At 32.1% G+C, this 22,360-nt stretch overlaps 2 protein-coding genes across 11 annotated transcripts; both read right to left on the reverse strand.

The window, feature by feature from the left end:
• Positions 1-244: 244 nt before the first annotated feature.
• Positions 245-6,713, reverse strand: LOC124828468 (ras-related protein RABA5a-like). Of its 10 annotated transcripts, none has more exons than XM_088098517.1 (5): positions 6,566-6,713; positions 4,444-4,521; positions 2,381-2,478; positions 1,817-2,247; positions 245-709 (listed from the first exon to the last, which is right to left on the reverse strand). In XM_088098517.1, the coding sequence occupies exons 4-5, from the start codon at positions 2,154-2,156 to the stop codon at positions 375-377; spliced, it is 675 nt and encodes a 224-aa protein (XP_087954643.1). In that variant the 5' UTR covers positions 2,157-2,247; positions 2,381-2,478; positions 4,444-4,521; positions 6,566-6,713; the 3' UTR covers positions 245-374. The 10 variants fall into 10 exon arrangements, with proteins under 10 accessions (XP_087954643.1, XP_087954642.1, XP_047157720.1 ...); XM_088098516.1 differs by having other exon boundaries at positions 4,439-4,521; XM_047301764.2 differs by having other exon boundaries at positions 1,817-2,253; positions 6,566-6,712.
• A 2,288-nt stretch (positions 6,714-9,001) lies between these two features.
• LOC148193029 (uncharacterized) lies at positions 9,002-19,854 on the reverse strand. The gene is made up of 14 exons (XM_088099034.1): positions 19,675-19,854; positions 19,450-19,533; positions 19,085-19,219; positions 18,771-19,000; positions 16,729-16,968; positions 16,499-16,591; positions 16,379-16,417; positions 14,766-14,855; positions 14,502-14,604; positions 14,274-14,354; positions 13,453-13,529; positions 12,821-12,901; positions 11,572-11,663; positions 9,002-9,413 (listed from the first exon to the last, which is right to left on the reverse strand). The coding sequence occupies exons 1-14, from the start codon at positions 19,724-19,726 to the stop codon at positions 9,290-9,292; spliced, it is 1,521 nt and encodes a 506-aa protein (XP_087955160.1). The 5' UTR covers positions 19,727-19,854; the 3' UTR covers positions 9,002-9,289.
• Between the last annotated feature and the right edge of the window lie 2,506 nt (positions 19,855-22,360).

Here is a 22,360-nt window from a genome sequence, read left to right on the forward strand (position 1 = left end):
AATTTAAATTTGAGTCATCAAATGAAATAAATAATTGAGCTACAAATGTAAGCGAAATAGCCCTCAAATATATATATTTAAAACAAATACTTCCGAAGTTAACCACTGAAATAGTAGAGAGAAATATCTGAATAATTTAACGTGGTTTTGCAAGCATGCGTAAAATAAAAGGAAATTTGGTCATTTTAATGGTACTTGTTATCATTTCTTTTTCTCATTTATGTAATTCTTCCAATGCAAAGAATTTCTACTCCAAAATCTCCCAGTAAGCATTTAAAGATAAATCTTGAATATCTGAGTTACATTTTCATGATTTGTCGAATAATTATAATAAAAACTCAGTTTTGGAGCCGACATATTATCAAAACCTAAGATCAACAACAACCTTTTGCTGGCTCAGCATCTGCTGCTGCTTCTTGTTCACCTTCCCCTTGTAGAACAACAGTCTTTCCATTTTCAATATGGGAGACATCCGATTTGTTGAGCTCTTGAGACATCATAACCTTCCGACTTAAGATGTTGTAGATCTCCTTTACAACGGTTTCAAAAGCAGCTGCTACATTTGATGAATCCAGAGCTGATGTCTCCATGAAGAACAAACCCTGTGCCTCAGCCAAGGATTTGCCTTCAGCTGTAGCCACTTCCCTTGCATCTTTAAGATCTGACTTGTTCCCAACAAGTATTGTGACAACGTTCATGTCTGAGTGAGCTGTTAAATAATAAAAAACCACACTCCATTTAATCCTTGTTTGATCACATGGGCAATCAAAACATGTGACTACAATATGTTTTTGTAGCAAGAAAACAAATAAAAACCAAGTGGCCTATCAATATACTCACGACTAAACTTATCCGTTAACACTTATTTCACTTGGCTTTTTCTTTCTATTTATGTACAAGTTATTTTTTATGTTAAGGAACTTATTGTCATTTTCATTTCTAAGTACTTTGAGATAATCTTTTTCCAAACATACCTAAATAAAAAATGACCTTTTTTACTAATTAATTAAACCATGTTTAGTACAAGGTGCAGATTTATGTAAGTATCCTATATCTACTTTAATATAAAAAAAAGATCAAGACTAGCAAAGATTCAAAGCAGAAAAGAGAAAAAATAAAACAATTAACTCAGAATTTAGCATCCACATGATACATCCAACAGGGTAATGTTTTGTCAACTAATGAAACATAATCACGTTTAAGAAAGAATAAAGACTATAACATTGTTCTTTTACCGGCAGGATCATATTAAGTACCGATAAGACATAACCCACTAGGGTTAGCCAAGTGGGAGAAGGGGGTGTGGATGGTATCATTATGTAAATGTGGTAGATTCTAACCTCAGTACAACAAAGAAAAATAGTCATTAGGGTTGGTCTTTGAGATAGCTTAATGGACTATAATCAGAATCCATTTTTTTATAAGATTACTGAAAAATGGTTTTAAAATAGTTAATTTCGTTTGGAACCTATAAAATATAAACTGTTACAGAAGAAAAGGGAAAAGGGTTTGAAAAATCATAAACTACTAATTTTCAGATTCATAAAGATAACTTATTTTTCAGAATTTTAAAAATTTCAGTCATTGTTCCAAACATACAACTGAAATTGTAAACATTTTTATCCCAAAACAAGCTGAAGTCGGTAAAAATAATATTAACCAAAAACATTTTACAATCACATAAAGTTTTCATATACTGTATCAGTGCCAAATTGAAGGACAAGTTAAAAATTTCCTAAATTTGAAACCTCACAAAGAAAATAAGCATGAGAAAAACTTCATGGAAAAAAAGGGACCAGACAATTGTAATTCTTACTGTGGAGTTCATTAAGCCATCGGCCTATGCTATCAAATGTTTGGCGCCGGCTGATGTCATACACCAGAAGAGCTCCAACTGCACCCCTATAATATGCAGATGTAACAGCTCTGAACCTCTCCTGCCCAGCAGTGTCCCATATCTGTGCTTTAACTTCCTTTCCATTAATATCCATCTTTTGAGTTTGAAACTCTACTCCTATAGTTGACTTCGAATTAGGATAAAACTCATCCCTGGCAAATCGTGCAAGTAAATTTGATTTCCCAACAGCTGAATCACCAATTAAAACAATCTTGAAAAGGTAGTCCTCAGTCTTCTCTTCTTCATTAGGTAAAGCCATCTGTCAGACCTAAGGATTGCCAGTGTGTAGAAACAAATCAACAATATATAATCATCACGGAATCTGGCCCATTCCAATACTAGAATGCCACCTTCACCTAAGACGAGAACAAGGATCAGAAACAAAAGAGCAACTGCTAACAAAGAATTAGGGAAAGACAGGAAGGGAATGTCGGTGACACACATTGCAGTTCCACAGGAATATTGGATATATAATAGATTTACCTTATGAAGTGACTGTTTACAGTTTCTAGCAAATACAACTGTATCCACCATCGGCATCAAGGCCCTCCAACTTAAACTACCAAAGCTTTCTTGCGTACCTGACAGCATCATTTGCAATACGCACCACTGTCAATGAAGTGTTATATTAATTTTAAGACTTCTTTTGAAAATTAGAGAGCATTTTCCAAAAGATAAATATTGAGTTCTTTTTCCACAACTGTTTCTTGAGAAAAACAAAATGCCCACAAGTGGGAATCAAAACGAAATGAAAACCTTGTCCAAAGATACTTGAAAATTGAGTCCATACATGGAAATAATTGCCCATTAAACTACAGATCAGGTAATACAACCAACAAGCAAGCAATTGATTGGCAGGTTTAAAATATCAAAACTCATCGCCGAGTGCTAAATAGTATATCACATATAACAATTCAACCTGTAGTACATCAACACAGGTCAAATTTCTTCTTGAAAGAAATTTATTGGAAAGAAGCATAAAAATCTTCAAATTTTATTCATTAACTAATAAGAGTGCATCGTTTCAGGTTATTTTACAGAAAAAAGGTTCCTCAGATATTTTTAAAAAATTAGTGACTAAATAAATCTATATTCAGCTTTCCTTAGGAGCTGATAAGATGTTACAATCTCTGATCAATCAAACTTGGATGCTAAAGTCATACTTTTGGTAAAGTGCTGTAGAACCAATTGTTAACTCTCTTGCATGCAGAGGTTGCATTATGCTTATATCAGTGTGTTAGTATTATGGTTTCCTGTGTCTGAACAGCACATTAATTTCCTAGCAAGAAACTTCAGAGCAACAATTTTTTTAACCATGTTGATTAACTTGAAGGAAAAAAAAACATTACGAAAACATTTCAGGAAATTCATGATAACTTTTTATGCTTGACGATTATTGGGTTCTCTCTAACAAGCCCATACTTTGCCAACAAAATAGGATACAAAAAATGTCAGGAATCTGGTCCTTCACAACTATTCCTTATTATGCAAGGTTCTTTATTAACTAAATATAAGTGACTGAATCATAAAAATAGAATAGTCTTTCGAAATAATCACAACCAATTGTCCGGAGAAAAAGTAGAGGCCTAGAAAGGGAGCAGTGTTTTACACAGAAATATCCTAAAATCTGATACATCTTTTAAAAATTAGTTACTTTTATAACTGTAAAATAAAATGGCTTCTCAATTTAACATCTCTTAAAAATTCAATTTTACACACATACTTTAGAATAACATTTTTAAAGCTCAACAGACCCTGAGTCTGAAAGAACCATGTTCAGGATGAAAGGGACATGTTTCCTTTAGGCATTATATTTTATTACTTGGCATATCGATAATGCCAAAAAGTTTAATAATATGACATGGCATAGCACCCACGGGTACGGAGTAGGGGTTAGCATACAGGAAGGAAAACTAGAGAAACATGAAACGGAAGACCAACAACATTAACTCTTTAGGAAAGAAGAAGGACTGATTAAAAGATTCAGAAAATTTCCAATTGATAAAGGTTTCACTGTTTAGCTTCTCACCTTCTTAAACCTTGATAAAGGTTTCATATTATGCATATTGTTTTTGATTCACAGCATAATTAAAAACAAAATCACAGTTCTAAATCTTTTTCTCCTAGCATAACAAAAATCAAGGTTCAGAGTGATCGATATTTTCAATTGATTCATGTAGGAACATCAGTAGAGAGGGTAAAAATTAAGGTTGATAGTAAAATTTTGGCTTGCAAACGGGCACTAGACAGAGCCCAACTGTGGTTGAAACTTAGATTGATAAAATACCATGTTTGATGGACAGGGAAGAAAAAAGATAAGATCACAGACTTTCTATGCATAATTCAACCCATAAATTTTTTGAGGGAAACTTATTTGATGCCCAAAATAATTGTTGGCAAAGGACAGCCCATGTGTAAACAAGTTCAAAAAATTTAAAGGTAAAACCTGAAATTATGTGATCTATATCTTTTGGGATTGTTATTTTCTTAGATATCCAGATAGAAAATTCTACAGAAAACAAAGTCAACAAATATAAATACCTCACCCTCCTTCTCTCCCTGTTCTCCCCTCAACTCCTTCAACTTCGATTTACCCTTGCACTAAGTCTTTACAGTCTCAAACCCTGGTATTAAGTAAAAATAGATTAGATAATTCTTAACCAAGAGATAAGTTGATTTCCTTAAATGATACAAAAATGTAAAACACTTAAACGTTAAATAAGAAATATCAGGCTGATCCATCTTTATAACCAAAAACAAGACGATTTCATGAATCAATTAAGATCGTTTTTATGGTGTTGAGTTTTCTACCTATGCAGAATATCATATAATGGGAGTAGGGGTGGTAGCTGTTGTTATACTGGGGCAAATAATCAATTCATTTCCTCAAATATTGTCACTTCTCAAACAATTATGCCAGCATCTAATGACTGGTAGCTTTATGGAGCATAAAGGATGTAACGACCTTTTACAACAGATAGCCAAATCATTATCATTGTTTTTTAGGTGGTAGGACAAAGGATGACATTATTAGAACAAAGGATAAAATATAACGGAACAATAAAAATCATCACAAAAATAGAGCCACAACATACATTGAAAAGAAAAAAAAAGTCATCACTAGTAAAATAGTATAGCCACCTTAGACAGAGTGTGAACCAAACACCAAAGAAAGACCACAAAACCAAAAAAATATCCTGTCCATACCAGATCTAAGGACTGAGACAATTTCTTCAAAGAATTTCAATCAAGCCATGTACACCAATGTAGAAGGACAAAAATACATGTAGTTTCCATGTGTTGCTGGTGTTGTTCTCCAATTAGAAATGCAGTTTACCTCGATAATCATCATAATAAATATTTCATTAAATATCTCTACACATTACCAAGGTAAAACTCCAATTCTAATAGGACAACATTAAATGTCAATGTAGATTATCAAGGTAAAAACCACAATAATCAGTAAAACAGCCTTTTTTTTATGGCTATAAGCCTATGACAATAATGTCCTCTAATTTTTCAAAAAAAAAATTCCTTTGAACACCACTCTTAAAATGGACCAGATACAGTGCTGCATCTCTATAGCAGGATTCTCTCTCCAGAAAAATCTCAATTCTCAAATCAGATTTTCTCTTCTCTCTAATTACTGTTACACTAACCAGAAAATCGCTAGGACTTGGCAGAACAGAGTGTCAGGAGAGGATCCAGTTTCCTCTCGAAAACAGCAACGACAAGCTTTTCCAAGCAAATCTTCATTATTTCCACGTCCATAGACAATGCATACTCTAATAGCATTCACATGATAGCTTCGTAAATGAAGACAAACAAAAACTCTTTCGACGATCTTACAAAGGCATTAATTCTTTCAATCACCACTGTCTCTCTAAACTCTGTTTCCAAATCGCATACACACATCTCACAGACAAAGAAAAACTCTTCCGACTATCTGACAAAGGCATTAATTCTTTCAATCACCATTATCTCTCTAAACTCTGTTTCCAAACCGCATACACACATCCCACAGACATTCTAACAGAACCTTTCAATTAATAAGTGGTCCCAACAACTCCTCTTGAAACTAAGTCACTCATGCTAAAACTCTAACTAATCATATCTACTTCTTTATCACTCACTATGAACAAACTACGGGTTCAGTTGAACCATTCACCATCGACATTCTTGTTTTAAATTTAAAACAAAACCGAGTTCTTGTTTTAAATTTAAAACAAAACATGTGATCGTGCTAATTGGCAGAGAAGAAGAGGATACCATAATATGGCTACACTCTATTAACCCAAGCACACATAGATAACAAACGCGCAAATCAAGGGCACGAAAATCGAACTATTACATTACAAATGTGTTTACACCAAGTTAGGCACAGTTTAAAACAAACAACAATAACATAACTGAATCCAGTTCAGACAAGTTTGCAATGTAAACTGAAATTTCACCATATATGTTAATCAATCAAAATCCGCTGTGTGAAACACGTCAGAAGGAAAAATAGAGAAAAACGAAACGACAAGGGAAAATTACAAAGGAGAAGAAGGAAATGTTGTTACGAAATTGCGATAAGCGTTATTGAGGAATTGGGAGAGAGAGGGAGAGAGAGAGAGACGAATAATAAGAGATATGAGAGAAGGAAGAAGGAGAGAAGGGATCTACCGTTGTGATGTTGGGGCTGATGGATGCGCGTGTATGTGTTTTCAAGGTTTGCGTCTGCGGGTTATTTCGGTGGAACTGAACTACTACCTTCTCTGCATCAAATCCTTTTTTTTTTATGTCTTTTTTAAGTAAGTTACACCTATATTTTTAGAAAACATTTTTTTTTTATTTTGAACAAATTTAACAAAGATTAAACTATATTCCTGTTATATGATTTTTTTTTTTAAAATGAACTTCATTTTTATGTAAATAAATGTTATACTGTTCAATGTTTTAAAACTATTATGTATAACTCTATTATTATATACCAGCCAGCAGGGAATGCAGTCATAATAGCATCTCCCTGTCCACTTTTACATCAAGTAATAAAAACATAGTCTTCATAATCCATAAAAAAATTACCATAATATTATTTATAATAGGGAAAAATTAGCTAGTGGAAAAGTATATTCAAATGGGTGGATCTATTTTTTAATGATTATTTAAAATAATGAATATGATCAAGAAAATAATTAAAATAAAAAAGTTGTTACAAAACATGAAAGAGTTATTGTAAAATGCATAAAAAACTGTTAAAAAAATTATTTCACATCATTAATTACATTAGAGTTTTTTTATGTAGATATAAATTATAATATATATATATATATATATATATATATATATATATTATATATATAAAAATTTAGGTTTATTTCAAAGTCTCTCTAGAATAATTTATGAGAACATCTTATAAAAGTCATCTTATTAGAATTTTGTTAGGTATTTATGAGAACATCTTATAAAAGTCACCTTATTATAATTTTGTTAGGTATTTTGAAAAAAAATATATATGAAAGAAATTTCACATCGATCAAATTTGAACCAAATCAACATAATATTTTAATAAAAAAATTGATAATGATAGATTTATGATTCTTTTATTTTACAGAGTTCTAACTCTGTTACCTCTTGTGGTTGTGAAATTTAAAGTTACAATTAGATTGTTGAAATTATGTTACCTAGCAATTGATTTTGGGAGATTTTGTTTTTATATCTGAAAAAGCGAACAGACCTCTTTGATTGTGGAAAGAGTGATCCAGAATGTAGTTCTGCATTTGGAAGTACCCTTTTAATAATAAAAATGGGGTGTTGGCTTGAGATTTTTGAAAGTTGCAGACTTTAGTTTGGACAGTTTTTTAGTGGTCCGTGCAGGACCAGTTCTTCAATTTCCCTATACTAAATGCATAAATGATCGGATGGAAAGGTAGGAAAAATAATGAAACAATTAAACCACAACCACCTACACAGGTTTAATGTTTGTTAAGAAGAACAGGTTAAATGAAGTTTTATTCTGGCAATTCCCGACATGTACTTTCCCTTCACTTTTTCTTTCACTCATACTTACTTCCATTATTCTACACTGATACCATTATCGATATTTGGCACCATTAACTATGCATATTTTTTCTGGTGAAAGAAATTGCACAAATGCAATACAATAATAAATAATATGTTATTGAATGTCAAAATAATGATAAAATAACACATATTTATATTTATTTCACAAATAATATAAATTTATATTCATTTAACTTATTATAAAACTAAAATAATCATAAAAGATAATTTTTTTATATTATATATATTTATCAAAATAATTTATATATATATATATTATATATATATATATATATATTGTTTATTTTTGAAGAATCTAGGTTTCATAACAAAAATTGTAACTACATAAAAACATTAAAAGAAATGATATTTTGATATACAGAACTTTCTTAGATTTACTTAATATTATATATATATATATATATATTGCACCTGTATTGGATAACTATTTTAATTTCTTCTGATGAACTTCAATATTTTTAAACATTTTTTAAATGCATACAAATACTAAAAGTGTGTCCAACCTTTATTTTTTTTAAATATTTTAAGAGAAACAAGAGTATATCTAGAATGGCATAATATTTACTTTATGTACATAGAAAAGATTAATATTGTATAAAAGGGAAAGATAAAGTTATGTTCATATTTGGAAAAACATATTCAAATGACTATGGTGTTGAGTTTCTTGAAATAGTAAAATTCTCCAAATGATCCAAATTTAGAAACTATGTTTTGTTTCTAAATTTTGATAACATAGATGAGGAAACGGACACTATTGATACAATTATCCAATACATTTTTTTTTGTTATGATAAATTTTTAAATTATAACCGTCATAATTATAAATTAATAAAAAGGAATCAAAATCTAATTTTTTTAACAACAGCTGAATTTATCTGAAATATATTATAAATTCTTGTAAGCGTATACATGGCGTATCATAATGCTATTTCTTTTTAATAAAATTTCGTGTTATCGTATCCATGTCATATTGTATCCATGTGGTACTAAATATGTGAGTTTATTTAGGATGAAACTTAAGATAAATTAAATTAATTTAAAAAGTTTAAAGTTAACTGCATTATCATAACCTGGAATAACTGAATACAGCACGCAGGGTATATTACAAATTTCCAAATACGGTGAGCTAGCCAAATCAGTAACTTCTCTCATGTATATTCTTTTTCCTCTCCCAATTGCATAAGGAAAACTGCTATATCATTGCAAAACTGAGAAAAGTGATGACCAAGTAATCCAAAAGCTAGCCACTGGGAAATATTCCTTGGTCCGGACTTGCTGGGAACTGTTAATCTGGTGCAATGTTATTCACTTATTGTCCTCGCCTCAGTCACCTTCAAGTTCAGCACCAAATTGCTCCAGTCGAATAGCATCTTCTTGCAGATCCCGGACTAATGCATGGTTTACTGAACCGTCATCTTCACTGGCATGTATCTGTCTACCACCAAACCTGATAAAATAAATGAGGAAAACAATGACAAGAGTTGAAACACACGGGAAAAGGTAAATGATGATACAAAAGAGAAATAAAAGAAAAGAAAAGGTAAAAGCAATTTCAAATGAAACTATTCTTTAACACTTTCAACACATTTTAAACCTGAACATTTGTTTTAACACCATAATATGAAGAGCAAGAATTCAGACAATGTACCTAAACAAAATGATAATGTTTCACTTAGGGGTTTTAAATTGCGTTGCTATAGCAATGTGGCCCTGCCCGCTATGAGGACTTTTACTGAGGTCTCAAGACAGAATGAAAAACATTAAGATATATCAACTAACCAAGAATAGGGAAAGGAAATCATGAGATTTGAACCAAGTACGATCTCTTAAACAGATTACGATATCAAAGAGAGTAGGGACAACTATTCTTATAAGACTTTCAATGATGAGCCTCTGATGCGGAATAATTAAAAATCTAAAGAACAAACAAAAGTTGGCTTAGTATCACTGAATTCAAGTTGGAGAGACATTGAGAGGATGGATAATAATAAAGTTTTTATCCTAATGGTATTCCTATTGTACATTGGAAATGCTTGGGAGAACAAAGTATCATTTGGCTCACTAAACTATTTAATGACATTTTGAGATAAAAGAAAATGACAAATTAATGAAAGAGCAACATTTTATATCCTATGTATCAGAACGAGAGATATTTAAAATTCTGTAAATTACAGAGAGATAAAATGTACAAGACACATTACAAATAATGGGAAAAGGTGGTTAAACATATATTAAGAGAGACTAAGGTTGTGGAGAATCAATCTGAATTCACGTCAACATCTACAATATAATATATTTATCTTTTTTGCGAAAGGTACGCAGAGGCAAAGAAAAATATTTACACATCATGAAAAAAAACGAAGAATTTGAAAAAGAAAGGTGTTAGTTAGACTAATATCAAGCCTATGCAAGACATATTTGTTGGATAGCTACTAGAGTGAGAACTCTTGGAGGAGTCTTCTATAAAGATAGGTTTTCTTCAGGGCTCAATGTCTTTACTAATTTAATCTAGACTAATAAATGTGCTTAGACGTATGCTTTTTGCTGAAGATATAGTTTTTATTGAAGAATTGACAGGAGAGGCTGGCTAACTCTAAAATTGAAATTTCAAGCCCAATATATCATCGTTCTTTGTATTTGTGCTTTCGTACCAAACTGACTTAAGTAATTTTCAACATGATGAGAAGAACTGTACTATTCTACAATCGTTAGAATAGTAGTCTGGATTTATTATTACGTGTTTTATTTCTAAAATAATCATTAAGTTGGATAATATATACTAATGATAGCTAGCTCTGTAACAAGTCCACCATTAGCTTTTGACCTTAATGCATATTTAACATAATAAAATTGATTGTGTACGCAAGGCAAACAATTCTCCCCAACTACTCTTGTTTTTCAATAAAATGTGAAGAATACAAAAAATACAAATATATTATATCTTTCTGATCAGTAACTTGATGTAATATTTCAGTTGTTAAAATATTAAATATAAGGTAGTATGGGCATCAAAGGATTCAACACAAAACCAATGGGATGGAAGTCCATTGTTAATATACCAAGATATAAAATCATTTCATGAGCTAACACTTAGCAGCTTAAAATTGACTCCTTTACTCGGCAAGCTTTCAAATTTTGGGAAACTACTTTTTCTACTATTGAATCATATAATTAAACTAAAGTATATGGATTTTATAACCACCCCAGTTTCTGCCCCTGATCTTTCAACAATATTTTTTTATTAGTACCTTTTCTTGTTGGTGAATGTCTATAATCAGATTTGGAGATGGTCAACTACAGAAAGTCATCATGCCTAGGTTGAGTTGAGTATGTTGCATGCGGTTACCAATTTTTAAAACCATGTGTTAAATATATTTTTTTAATAACCACCTCAAGTTTCTCCCAGTGTTTCAACAACAATTTTTGAATAGTACCCTCTCTTGTTTATGAATGTCCAGAATCATGTTTGGACATGGTCAACTACATAAAGTCATCATATGTCTAGGTTGAGTATGTTGCTTATATAATGCAGTAAGTTGCTAAAATATGAAGGTTGTGCATATATTGGAAAAAGAAGAAAATGGATAAAAAGCGCGTCTAATTACCATCTTCCATTCATCAATTCTATGCACTTTTGGGCATCCTTCCTATCCTTGAATTTTACCAAAACAACTCCCTGAGGATGATTCTCACATATCTACAGAAAAAAGGCCAGCAGGTAACATGAAAAATATGAGATAAAATTAGAGAACACAAATACAATAGTTGCATGAAAATGATTGGTTTGAGTAGTAACACTTCTACAATAAACACTAGGGATAGTGGGTAGAAAAAAACAAAATTTCTAAAAACTAGGGTATGGGGGTGGGGTGATGCCACACATAATTATGGAAATATATAAATCAAGTAAATGAATTAGAAGATATGGAAAATTTCCAAGTAAATTCCGTCAGCAGTTGTCATACCAGAATGTAACCAAGTCATAACTCATTCGAAGCCGTGTTATGGTAATAAAGAATTACGTACACTATAAGCTTATACCTCTCAAACTATAGAGGCATGAGCAAGAAATGGTACAATATTTACAAAAGATGAACTCTAGAATTAAATGTTTCCCCTGCGTTCAGGTGGAACTAGGACTTTAAATGAAGATGCACTAATCAAACATATAGTTCTGTAGTTATATTCTCTTAAAATGTATTGAATTAAAAATATCATTTAACCAAGGCAACTAGTCAGGCACTCACATTTGCCAACTTTAAACACTTCCATTGACATGGGAATGTTTTGTGTTAACAAAAAGAAATTTCAGAAAAAACTTGCATTAAATGGTCAATATATGATATTAAAACATGACGCGTGGCTCAATGAGTGCTAGCAACTTCTAAAAACACTCAAAGAAAAGCTTCAAAAAAACTCTCTTGTTCGGGAGTAGCTTAAAAACATTCTTGTTCAAGATAAGGATTCCAATTCTATAATAAAAAATAGATAAAAGAAAAGTTTATATGTTCATAAAATTTAATAATAGAGGCTTCAAGATTTACATGATAAATTGATAATACATCTCATCTTTTCTCCCCTCATTTTAAAACACCTCCTAAACAATATTAAGTTTACTTAAAGCCTACACCGCCTAAACCCACCAGCAAAAGATTGGACGCACCTGTGATATCACAGACTTAGTGGGGCCTAAATGGATTATAAAAAAAAAGAAAGAAAAAAAAACATAAATGTATATTTCACTCAATTGTTTTAATTGGTAGGAAATATTTATTAGAAAACGAGAGAAAAAAATAGAAAAAGGAAAGAGAAGCCACTTTGTTTATCTTTTAAGGCATAATAAAGAGCAATTACCTTGACAGAATCTACAGGACCAAGCTTTGTACACTCCTCTTTAACATCTTCTTCTAGTTCTAAACGCAGATTTTCATCAGCCTGCATAGATTATGTAGTATCAGAAAATGTCCAACGTGTGAAATAGAAGAACCAAGTTATAATTAGCAAATTGAAGTTTGAATGTACAATGAGAAAAGCAGGAAATCCTATTATAGTTATTAAAAGGACCTAGCATAACTCAACTTTAAAAGTTAATTCAAGGGGAAGAGAGCCTGAGCCCAAAAGGAGCATTTTGATAACATTCCTAGCCAATGCGGGGCATCTAAACACACACCCAAGCACTCAGGACTGCACGTTTGGATGTGAAGTTTACAAGCTACTATACACCAAGACTTGCCTAAGCCTTGTAAAGAATATTTTGTTCTTATTTCTTACTAATGTGTAATCATTACCATCTATGACCATCAAAATACAAAAAAAAAAAGGTTAACTGTGATCGCAAAATGTACATATTTTAAATATGTATGCCATAACTTTCAAAAGCAAAAAAAACTTCAGCAGCAATTTGTTTCTGCGACATATATAACCATGTCCACAGGCAGTAGTATGGACACTTGTAGTAGAAAATAAGCAAAACTAAGTGGCACAACCCTCATTTCAGCTGGAGAGAACATAAAACGAAGGATCACAGTAGCTGGAATTGAAACTTTTGCATCATCACGACCACCTGAGACATACAATGAGAAACAAATTATTAAAGGGATGCATGCTAAATAAGAAATATAATTCTGAAAAATTAATCTAAATATTTCAACCAAAACAGTCTAAATTTCTCATATTGAAAAGGACACAACAGAATACATTCTAGTTCAAAATTTAATAAATTATTCTCAATACTTGCAATGGCTCCACTATTCAAAAGAATAATACATTATAGAATTCATTGAGATATCAATTAGTTAACTCCAAAATGAACTCAATAATTAATTTCATTAATTTGCTTTCCTTCTTCTAAAATAAAGGCTTCACAAACTCAGATATAACTAATATTTTTTTTCTATATGACTTATGGTTCAGTTGTTTTATTTATTTCTAGAGCAAAATATTACATTGAACAGTGCATATCATCTATAAGATATATTTGAAGTAATTTTGTTGTCTTTATATCTTATGATTTAATACAAATTAAGATTCACAATTCAAAAATTAGCTTGGTGATTCACTGGTTGAATCTCAATTTGATAACCTAGCTCAGTACCCAACCAGGAATCTACTGCACATGTAAAGACTTAACCCACTCACTGTATAGAAATCTATGGTAAAAATATTTACCAGAAGGTAAATCAAAATTGTATTTTAATGAAAAAATAAATAAACGAAAAGGGGAAATTAGGCTAAATTTAAGATGGGATTGAGAATCAGTCATAATCCAGAAACACCAACTTGAAAATTTTGGGAGACCAAAGCATACCCCATCCAAGCATTTTTTCTTCCACCCTTTTCAGTTTCTTTTTCTTTTTATTGTCTACTTGCCTGGATACAAACTTGTCTCCTGCATGTTTAAAGAAAGCTTAATCAAGCAACAGCAGGCATAATAAATACTAAATTATTAGTTTAAGACATGGATTGCATATAACCATATCTAACAATAATTGTCAGAAGTTGTCATAGGAAATATAAAGAATCCAATAACAGTTACCTTTCTGCTCAAATTTAGCCTGGCTGACAGACATAGGAATCTTGCCACCAGGGCGAAAAGGTGCTCCATCTAAAATTTGAATTGCCAAAGCCACTGATGGTTCCTAGTAAATGCAAACATAATTGAAATTATATTACAATCGCAGCATAATTGAAATTCTATTACAATCGCAGCATAATTGAAATTCTATTACAATCGCAGCATAATTGAAATTCTATTACAATTGCAGCTTTGTGTCACAAGGGAGCACAATAAGGGAATTACCTTAAGATATGTAACCAGAGCATCTCCCTTTTTCCTTCCTGTCTCTTTATCAACGTAAAGCTTCACACGTGGTCTTTTGGTTTCTGGGTCCTATCATAACCATGATCAGGAATTCGTGAGAAGCCAGTCCAAGTTAAAATACCCTCAAATAGCTAGTCCTTCGTTTTTACAAGTATTCACAGATTGTTACCCCATAATGAACTTGAAAGAATAGTCTCTTGCAAGGTACTCTTTGCGATAACCATGATCAGGAATTCGTGAGAAGCCAGTCCAAGTTAAAATACCCTCAAATAGCTAGTCCTTTGTTTTTACAAGTATTCACAGATTGTTACCCCATAATGAACTTGAAAGAATAGTCTCTTGCAAGGTACTCTTAGCGATAACTAATTTGGAAAAGTTGCTAGGGCATTGTGACTCAGTTATGGTTAGGGTATTGGCAAGTGCCCGTGCCCAGAAGAAGAAAAGACAAGCTAATGAAATTTTCATCACAAATACAGTGCTTACTACCAAAACCCACATGCTAGCAGGAAAAGCATGATATGCATAACTTGCTCTTCCATGTCTAGAAATATCAATTCATATCTTTTTTAGTATTGTAGAGTCACTGCTCTATTAACTTATAGGCTTTGTTCACTTGTGTTGGAAGTCCCACATCGACTAGAGATAAGGTCAATTCAGTGTATATAAGTGGGTGCAAACCTCACCTTACAAGCCAGTTTTGTGGGGTTGAGTTAGGCTTAAAGTCCACTTCTAACATGGTATCAGAGTTATGGTTAGAGCCTATCCTAGCGAGTTCTAAATGGACATTTTTGTTTCTATTCCACCCGCTATCGGACCACTTAATTTCTACTATCACGCACGAGATGTCTATCCCTCAGCATGAAGGGGGTGTGTTGGAAGGCCCACATCGACTAGAGATAAGGTCAATTTATAACATATAAGTGAGGTGCAAACCTCACCTTACAAGCCGGTTTTGTGAGGTTGAGTCAGGCTTAAAACCCACCCATTAAAAATGTCTAATCCCATGCTCGAGATGTATATACCTCGTGAGGGGATGTGTTGGAAGTCCCACATCGACTAGAGATAAGGTCAATTCAGTGTATATAAGTGGGTGCAAATCTCACCCTACAAGCCGGTTTTGTGGGGTTGAGTTAGGCTTAAAGTCCACTTCTAACAACTTGAATGGATTTGGGAGAGTGATTGAATGGATTTGAGAGGATTTGAAAATAAATTTTGTTGTTGTTTATTTGAGTGGATTTGGAGATGGGTGAGAGTGGATTTGGAAGTAAATTTTTTTAGTCTGTCACATCAATCAAATCCTATACTAATTCTCACAAAAGTTGCTTCCAAATTCACTCTCACTTACCTCCAAATTCACTCAAATAAACAATAAAAAAATTTATCTTCAAATCCTCTCAATCACTCTCCCTCAAATCCATTCAAGTGAACAAAGGGATAGTGTCAACAGAGTTTTCTTTCACCAAGATAATATAACATTTTAAGATCCTTCTAATCATGAGAAACTAATAATGACATGAATTAGAGCCCAATTGTTTATCATTTTACAATTTACAATAGAATGGATAGTATATAATATAGGAATAGAAACATACCTCCTTTATAATTCCACATTTGGAAAATACCTCCACAATCTGCAATATATTACTCGTTGTCATGTTAATTATAGCAACAAATTTTACACTCGGGAAATTGAGACAAAAGTTGATACTTACTTCATCAGTAGTGACATCCTCAGGCAACCCATTGACATAAACATGTGTATTGATCTTTAATTCAAACCAGCTATCAGGGGGTTTATTAGCTTCCTGAAACAGAATGAGATCAATAGAGGTGCCATTTGTCTTCAAAAAGAGGTACTCATTTCCAAGTAAAACCAACAAAGATAAGAAAATGCATTGTGGTTAAACCATTGACATACACAAGATGCAAAGAAAAGGGGCACCTTCTTGTCAGTTTGTTGATCAGAAAGCTTCCTTTTTCCACCTGCTACCACACTGGCATTATTTGTTTCATTTGTTTCATTTGGTTCTTCCTTTAACGAAGGATCAGAAACAACCAATTCTGAACTATCTTCAATTTTTTCAGAGGCATCAGAATTAGTTATTGTTGGAAAAACTTCCTCCTCTTGCAAGAAGGTCATATCCTCAACCCCATAAGGCTCAGTGCTTCCAGTTGGATACTCCTATGATATAATAACTTTATCAATGACACTAAAAAAATCAATAAAAAGATACATTCAAGAAAAAACCAATAACGAAATACATTCAAGAAAAAATCAACAACTTTGGCCCGAAGAATAACTACAAGGGCATTATTGAGATTTATAGGAATAATTACTTCAAGAATTCACACAAACAGGAAAAGTAGAACAGGCCTCAACTTTGAAAACACAACATTCTGATTTCCTGATATTATAATGAAAGGAAAGTGGAAACACTACATAATTCACAAGATAAAAAAAAAAAAAGAGAGAGAGCATATTTCACACAAAACAAAAATGTGACTGGCAGAAACTAAACCAAAAAGAGAAGTAATCAAATCCAAGTAAAGAAAAAAATGAGTATCCAGAACAGAAGCACTTCAGCTTTATTCAGTTTTTTAGAATATTTAGACTTAACAGTTCATAAAAATTCTGACTTGTTTATGTATTAAAACACATTAAAGAAAAATAAAACTTGAGAAACACTCGTATAGTGTGGTGGTTCTGTTAAATATTGATATGGATAATGGATATCAATCTTTTCTCTCTCTCTCACCTAAACTAAAAAGGCCCGTGCACCTGAATTGCTAACTCACACACAGATCTCTCACTCGGAGAATTAAAACATTTCCTCAACAATTTTATCAGTCCACCACCATTCCATACATCCCAGTCCTATATACAAAACTTTTAAACACAACTAACTATCAAACCACCTTAACAGAATTATATTGTCATGCATTTTTCCACTTATCACAGGTTGTGCAGAAGTTCAGAGAAAGAGAAAGTATTCACTCCCTGTGAATTAAAAGAATTCCTAGAACTCGTAATGTAATATCTGGTACCCAGCAGTAGCCACCAAAATTTCATATTTAACAGCAACTACAATGCACAGTGAGGAAGCATTGAATGGATTCAAAGGAAAGATCAATAATCATTTAATACTTGAGTTCAACATAAAACATCTACACAGTAAATCCTACAAGTAACTGCAACTCCTCTGAATAAGCAAATACTATGATATAAATTAAAACTTTAATTATAAAAATGATAGTGAAATAGATTCATTCATATGGTTTGGGAATAAATTGCCTTACGAGTGTTTCAGATTCCATTAGAACCCTATAGCTAGTGTTGTTTGGTTTAAACTTTTGAGAACTGAGTTTGTAAGTGTACATTTGTTTAAATATTCTTAAGCAGTGTTGTTTGAGGAAGTAACAGATTACCAGACACGTATATTCTATTTATTTTGGAAATGTATACAGTATCAAATTAATATTCAATTTTAACCATTTATTACAACACATAACACGTAATCCCATCAGCATGATAGAAACTTCATTTTTTTTCTTCTGCCCAAGGTGGATTGAGTATGCTGTATGAAGGATCAATTCCACTAGATGCTAAACAATAACTACTACAGCAACGTTCGATTCTTGGGATTCAAATGCATGTAGCTTGTGCAGATGGAAGAATCTAAAACAAAAGAGCCTATAGTTTCAATGCAATGTGTTACTGAGTCACCTATCTCAGATGCTCAGAAATGGAAACAAGTGATAAGTTTGACAAATGTAAAATCAGCCCTATGAAATCAAGTAAGCCTCAAAAACCAGTTCAAACTTCAACAGAGTAACAACTTGATTAAAGTCAATCAAGGCATCAAAATTTAGGTAAGCTAGTAACCTATCTTCATTTAATTATAATATAACAAAGAACATCATTAGTCACAAAGTATGACAATAAAAATTATGATGATAACAGTGATACACATGTCATGCACCAACCTGTGGAACCCAAGCCCTGAGATTCCTGTCCCACTTATATACAGTTCCATCATCATCAGTAAATTCTTCTTCACCCTCAGGTGGCGTCGAAGGTCTCTCAGAATCTTCTCCTGCTGCAGTACTACCAACATTGCCAGAAAAGGATCCAAAATCTGAACCTTCCACCTGTGCCTCTGCCTCTTTAATCTCCTTTTCCCATCTTTCAAACTCGTCAACATCGTCAGCAGACACTACATACAGGTCACACTCTAAAGCTCCCCAAATAACAACAATAACATTGAAAAATAAAAAGCGGAAGAGAAGAAAAGGCATACCAGCAGTTGAGAAATCTGATCCCTGCTGGTTAATTTGAGTCCACAAGTCAGAGACTGAGGACAAGGGCTGCCACTCACTCCTTCCTTCAGACCACACAAACGTATTTTCGGAGAGGTATCCATTCAAGAAGTGTTCTGTCCAAGTCAATTTTCAACATAAATATCACAAATAGAGGTTTCAATTTCAACATAAAATCACAAGTATGCTCAAAGTCGACACAGTGCTGCCTCAGCTTTCTTAGTTGGAGAGAACAAAAAAAAATAAAAATATACAATACCTAACCCTAGCTCCACTCCACTTTGTTCATTTGAAACACAAAACCATTCAAAGAAAAAAAAAATGTATATAATATTGAAAAACTCACCGCGCAACTCTGAGAAGGCGTAAGGACCAACCTGTTGTTGATCCTCACCAAGAACATACCATCCCACTTCAGTAACCTTTTCGCCTATGGAACCAAATCATTACCGAAACATAATCGAATAAGGAACTTAGTCAAATTAGAGAAACTAATTTGTTTCTTTCTTTCTGCGAATAAGAGTTGAGGAATGAAAAAGATGAACGAAAAAAAGTGTGCATCCATTAGTACCTTGCGGTAGCGGCGGAGGTTGGTGGCTCTCGCCACCATTTTGCGAATTCATCGATTTTGGGGCACAATTTCGCGGTTTCTGCGTTTGTGCTGTCCAAGGCCAAGATTACGATACCAGATGACACTCTCTAGAGAGAACAAAGAAACTGGGTTTATTTCGGAAATAAGAGAAGCAATTTGGGAAAACCAATTTAATTGTTAAGAAATAAAATGACAACACTTAAAAAGTTGTCTTACTGATTGGAAATTAGAAAATATTGCTTTTATATATATATATTATATATATATATATATATTTATATTAGGCACCCAAAATAACGATAATAAAAAATTATTAATGATGTTTTATTCAGATCAATATGAATTGTATCATATTTTTACATTGCTTAAATTTGTAATACCCCAAGTGGCATAAATATTAAGTTTTTTTATCAGAATTATGAAACTACTAAAATATAAAATATGTAACTTTTAAATATATATGTTTATCGTGTAAAGCTTATACACATTCATAATAAATAAGGCATGTTGAATTTATCATCAAGAAGGAAAAACTCATACCAAATTTTAGGTCTTAACTTTATTGTTTTATAAAACTTGTTCTCAGTTGACATTATTATAAACTTATATTATTAAAATGATCATTACAAAAGAAAAAACAAACACACATAGACAATACGAAAGTAATGGTAAACTAAAATAGCAAAAGAATATACATACCTTTTAAAACAATAACAATACATCAATAATGTAATTCAAACAGTGCAGAAGTAATATCATCAACCATAAACTCCAACCATCCAAATATATGTATTGTTATCAAACTCATGAGGAACGTGTATGGTGGAGCAATTTGCTCAGAATAACAACCACAATTACAACCACCATAACAATAACATACACCAAGGTTAATTTGTCGAATATCTATGATCAATAAATGACCATCAAACTAAGAACCTCCTTGTATTCTTCACGACATAATCGTTTATCTCTACTTAAAATTTGGGTAATTGAGAGTGTCAGGATCATCCCCAATCCTAGAGCCCCTATTTCAATACATTACAAAACATAACCACACTAAGATATTCTTCCATGGAATTCCTTTTTCACATCATATTTAAATCCACACTTTTCATTTCATTTGAATATAATCATACATGTCTACCATATGTTTTCATCATACTTAACCATATACATAACCTTACGTAAACATCATCATACAATTAAATAAATACTATTAAATAAGCATAAAAAAATACAACTCAAAACCCAACCAGAACAAAGAACATAAACCAATATTGCACACATGATGCTCAGTGTCAATAATCTGGCGCTCAATGTTATCCTCACTCAAAAAGTGGCGCTCAATGCTACTTTCCCAACACTCAACCCCATCACAATTGGAAGAGTAGCACTCATTGATAATATGATGGCGCTTAGCCCTAGTAGCACCATCGGAAAAGTGGCACTCAGCCCTACTATCATGCGTTCAACCCTATACCATAAATTCAACAACTCTAAAACTAGCTTTGATTGACTTCAATACATATCCAAATGATCAAAATGACACCCTATTCAATGGGAACGATTCATAAAACTTGTTTATAACTTAAATTATATACCAATTTGATTATTTAATCAAAAATCAAGGTTCAATCAATCAACCTACAACTAAAACTCATGAATCTTAATTCTAATGCTTTAAACCATATTTTCCAATACACTAACTAGCCAACTAAGCCCAAAATGACCTCAAGGTAAACTCCAAACAAGAGCTTCAATCATAAAACCATTCCTTCAAGATTTCACTTGTTAAAATCCCTAAAAATAAATAAAAAACAACCTAAACGCAACCTATTATCTACTTGGCAATTCAATATCAGATTTTTTTTATTAACTAAAGGTCTATACAAGCTTTAAATGATCTAAAAACACACCACAAACATCCATTTCACCCATTCAACCATTACCTCAAAATCTCACGTATCAAAACTTGCTTTTAGACCAAAACCAACCTACAAATCAACATATTTTCTCCTTCATAATATTACATCAGTTTTTTGTGTCATCATACTCCATAACAGCTACATCAAGTACTTCAACCAAAACCAATTCACAAGCATACAACATAATATACATCATATTACCAATTATTAATTCAACTTGTCATACAACATGCTGTCACAAAAATTAAAACAAATACCATCATAATTCCATATAATTACAGCATACCAAAACAATTTAACAAATTACATAAACTTTTGAAACAATACATTTAACTTCTCTTACCTTTTAGAATATCGTTTTAGAAGATCTTATACTTTTTTACGGCTCAAAAAGTTTTATTTGTACCTATAAATAATAGAACCATAATCGGGGTTCGTCATTATAAGCATTCATTAGTAAAAAACTTAAAAAGATATTCAAATTATACATGCGACATATCCATACATCAAATGCATTAAAATACATGAAACTAGATAAAAAAATAGAAAACTAACTTACGAAACTAGATAATGACCTTTAAAAGACAATAAGACCTCCATATCCATTCAATATATCCGTACTATAACCACTATATAGCACACATAATATATATATATATATATATATATATATATATGATTTATTTTTAAGTTAGAGAGATATAAATTATTATGAAAGTGAATATTATAAATAAAGTGAA

This window comes from Vigna umbellata, chromosome 9, assembly GCF_029865625.1.
Source record: "Vigna umbellata cultivar VRB3 chromosome 9, Vumbellata_1.0, whole genome shotgun sequence".
NCBI lineage: Eukaryota > Viridiplantae > Streptophyta > Magnoliopsida > Fabales > Fabaceae > Vigna > Vigna umbellata.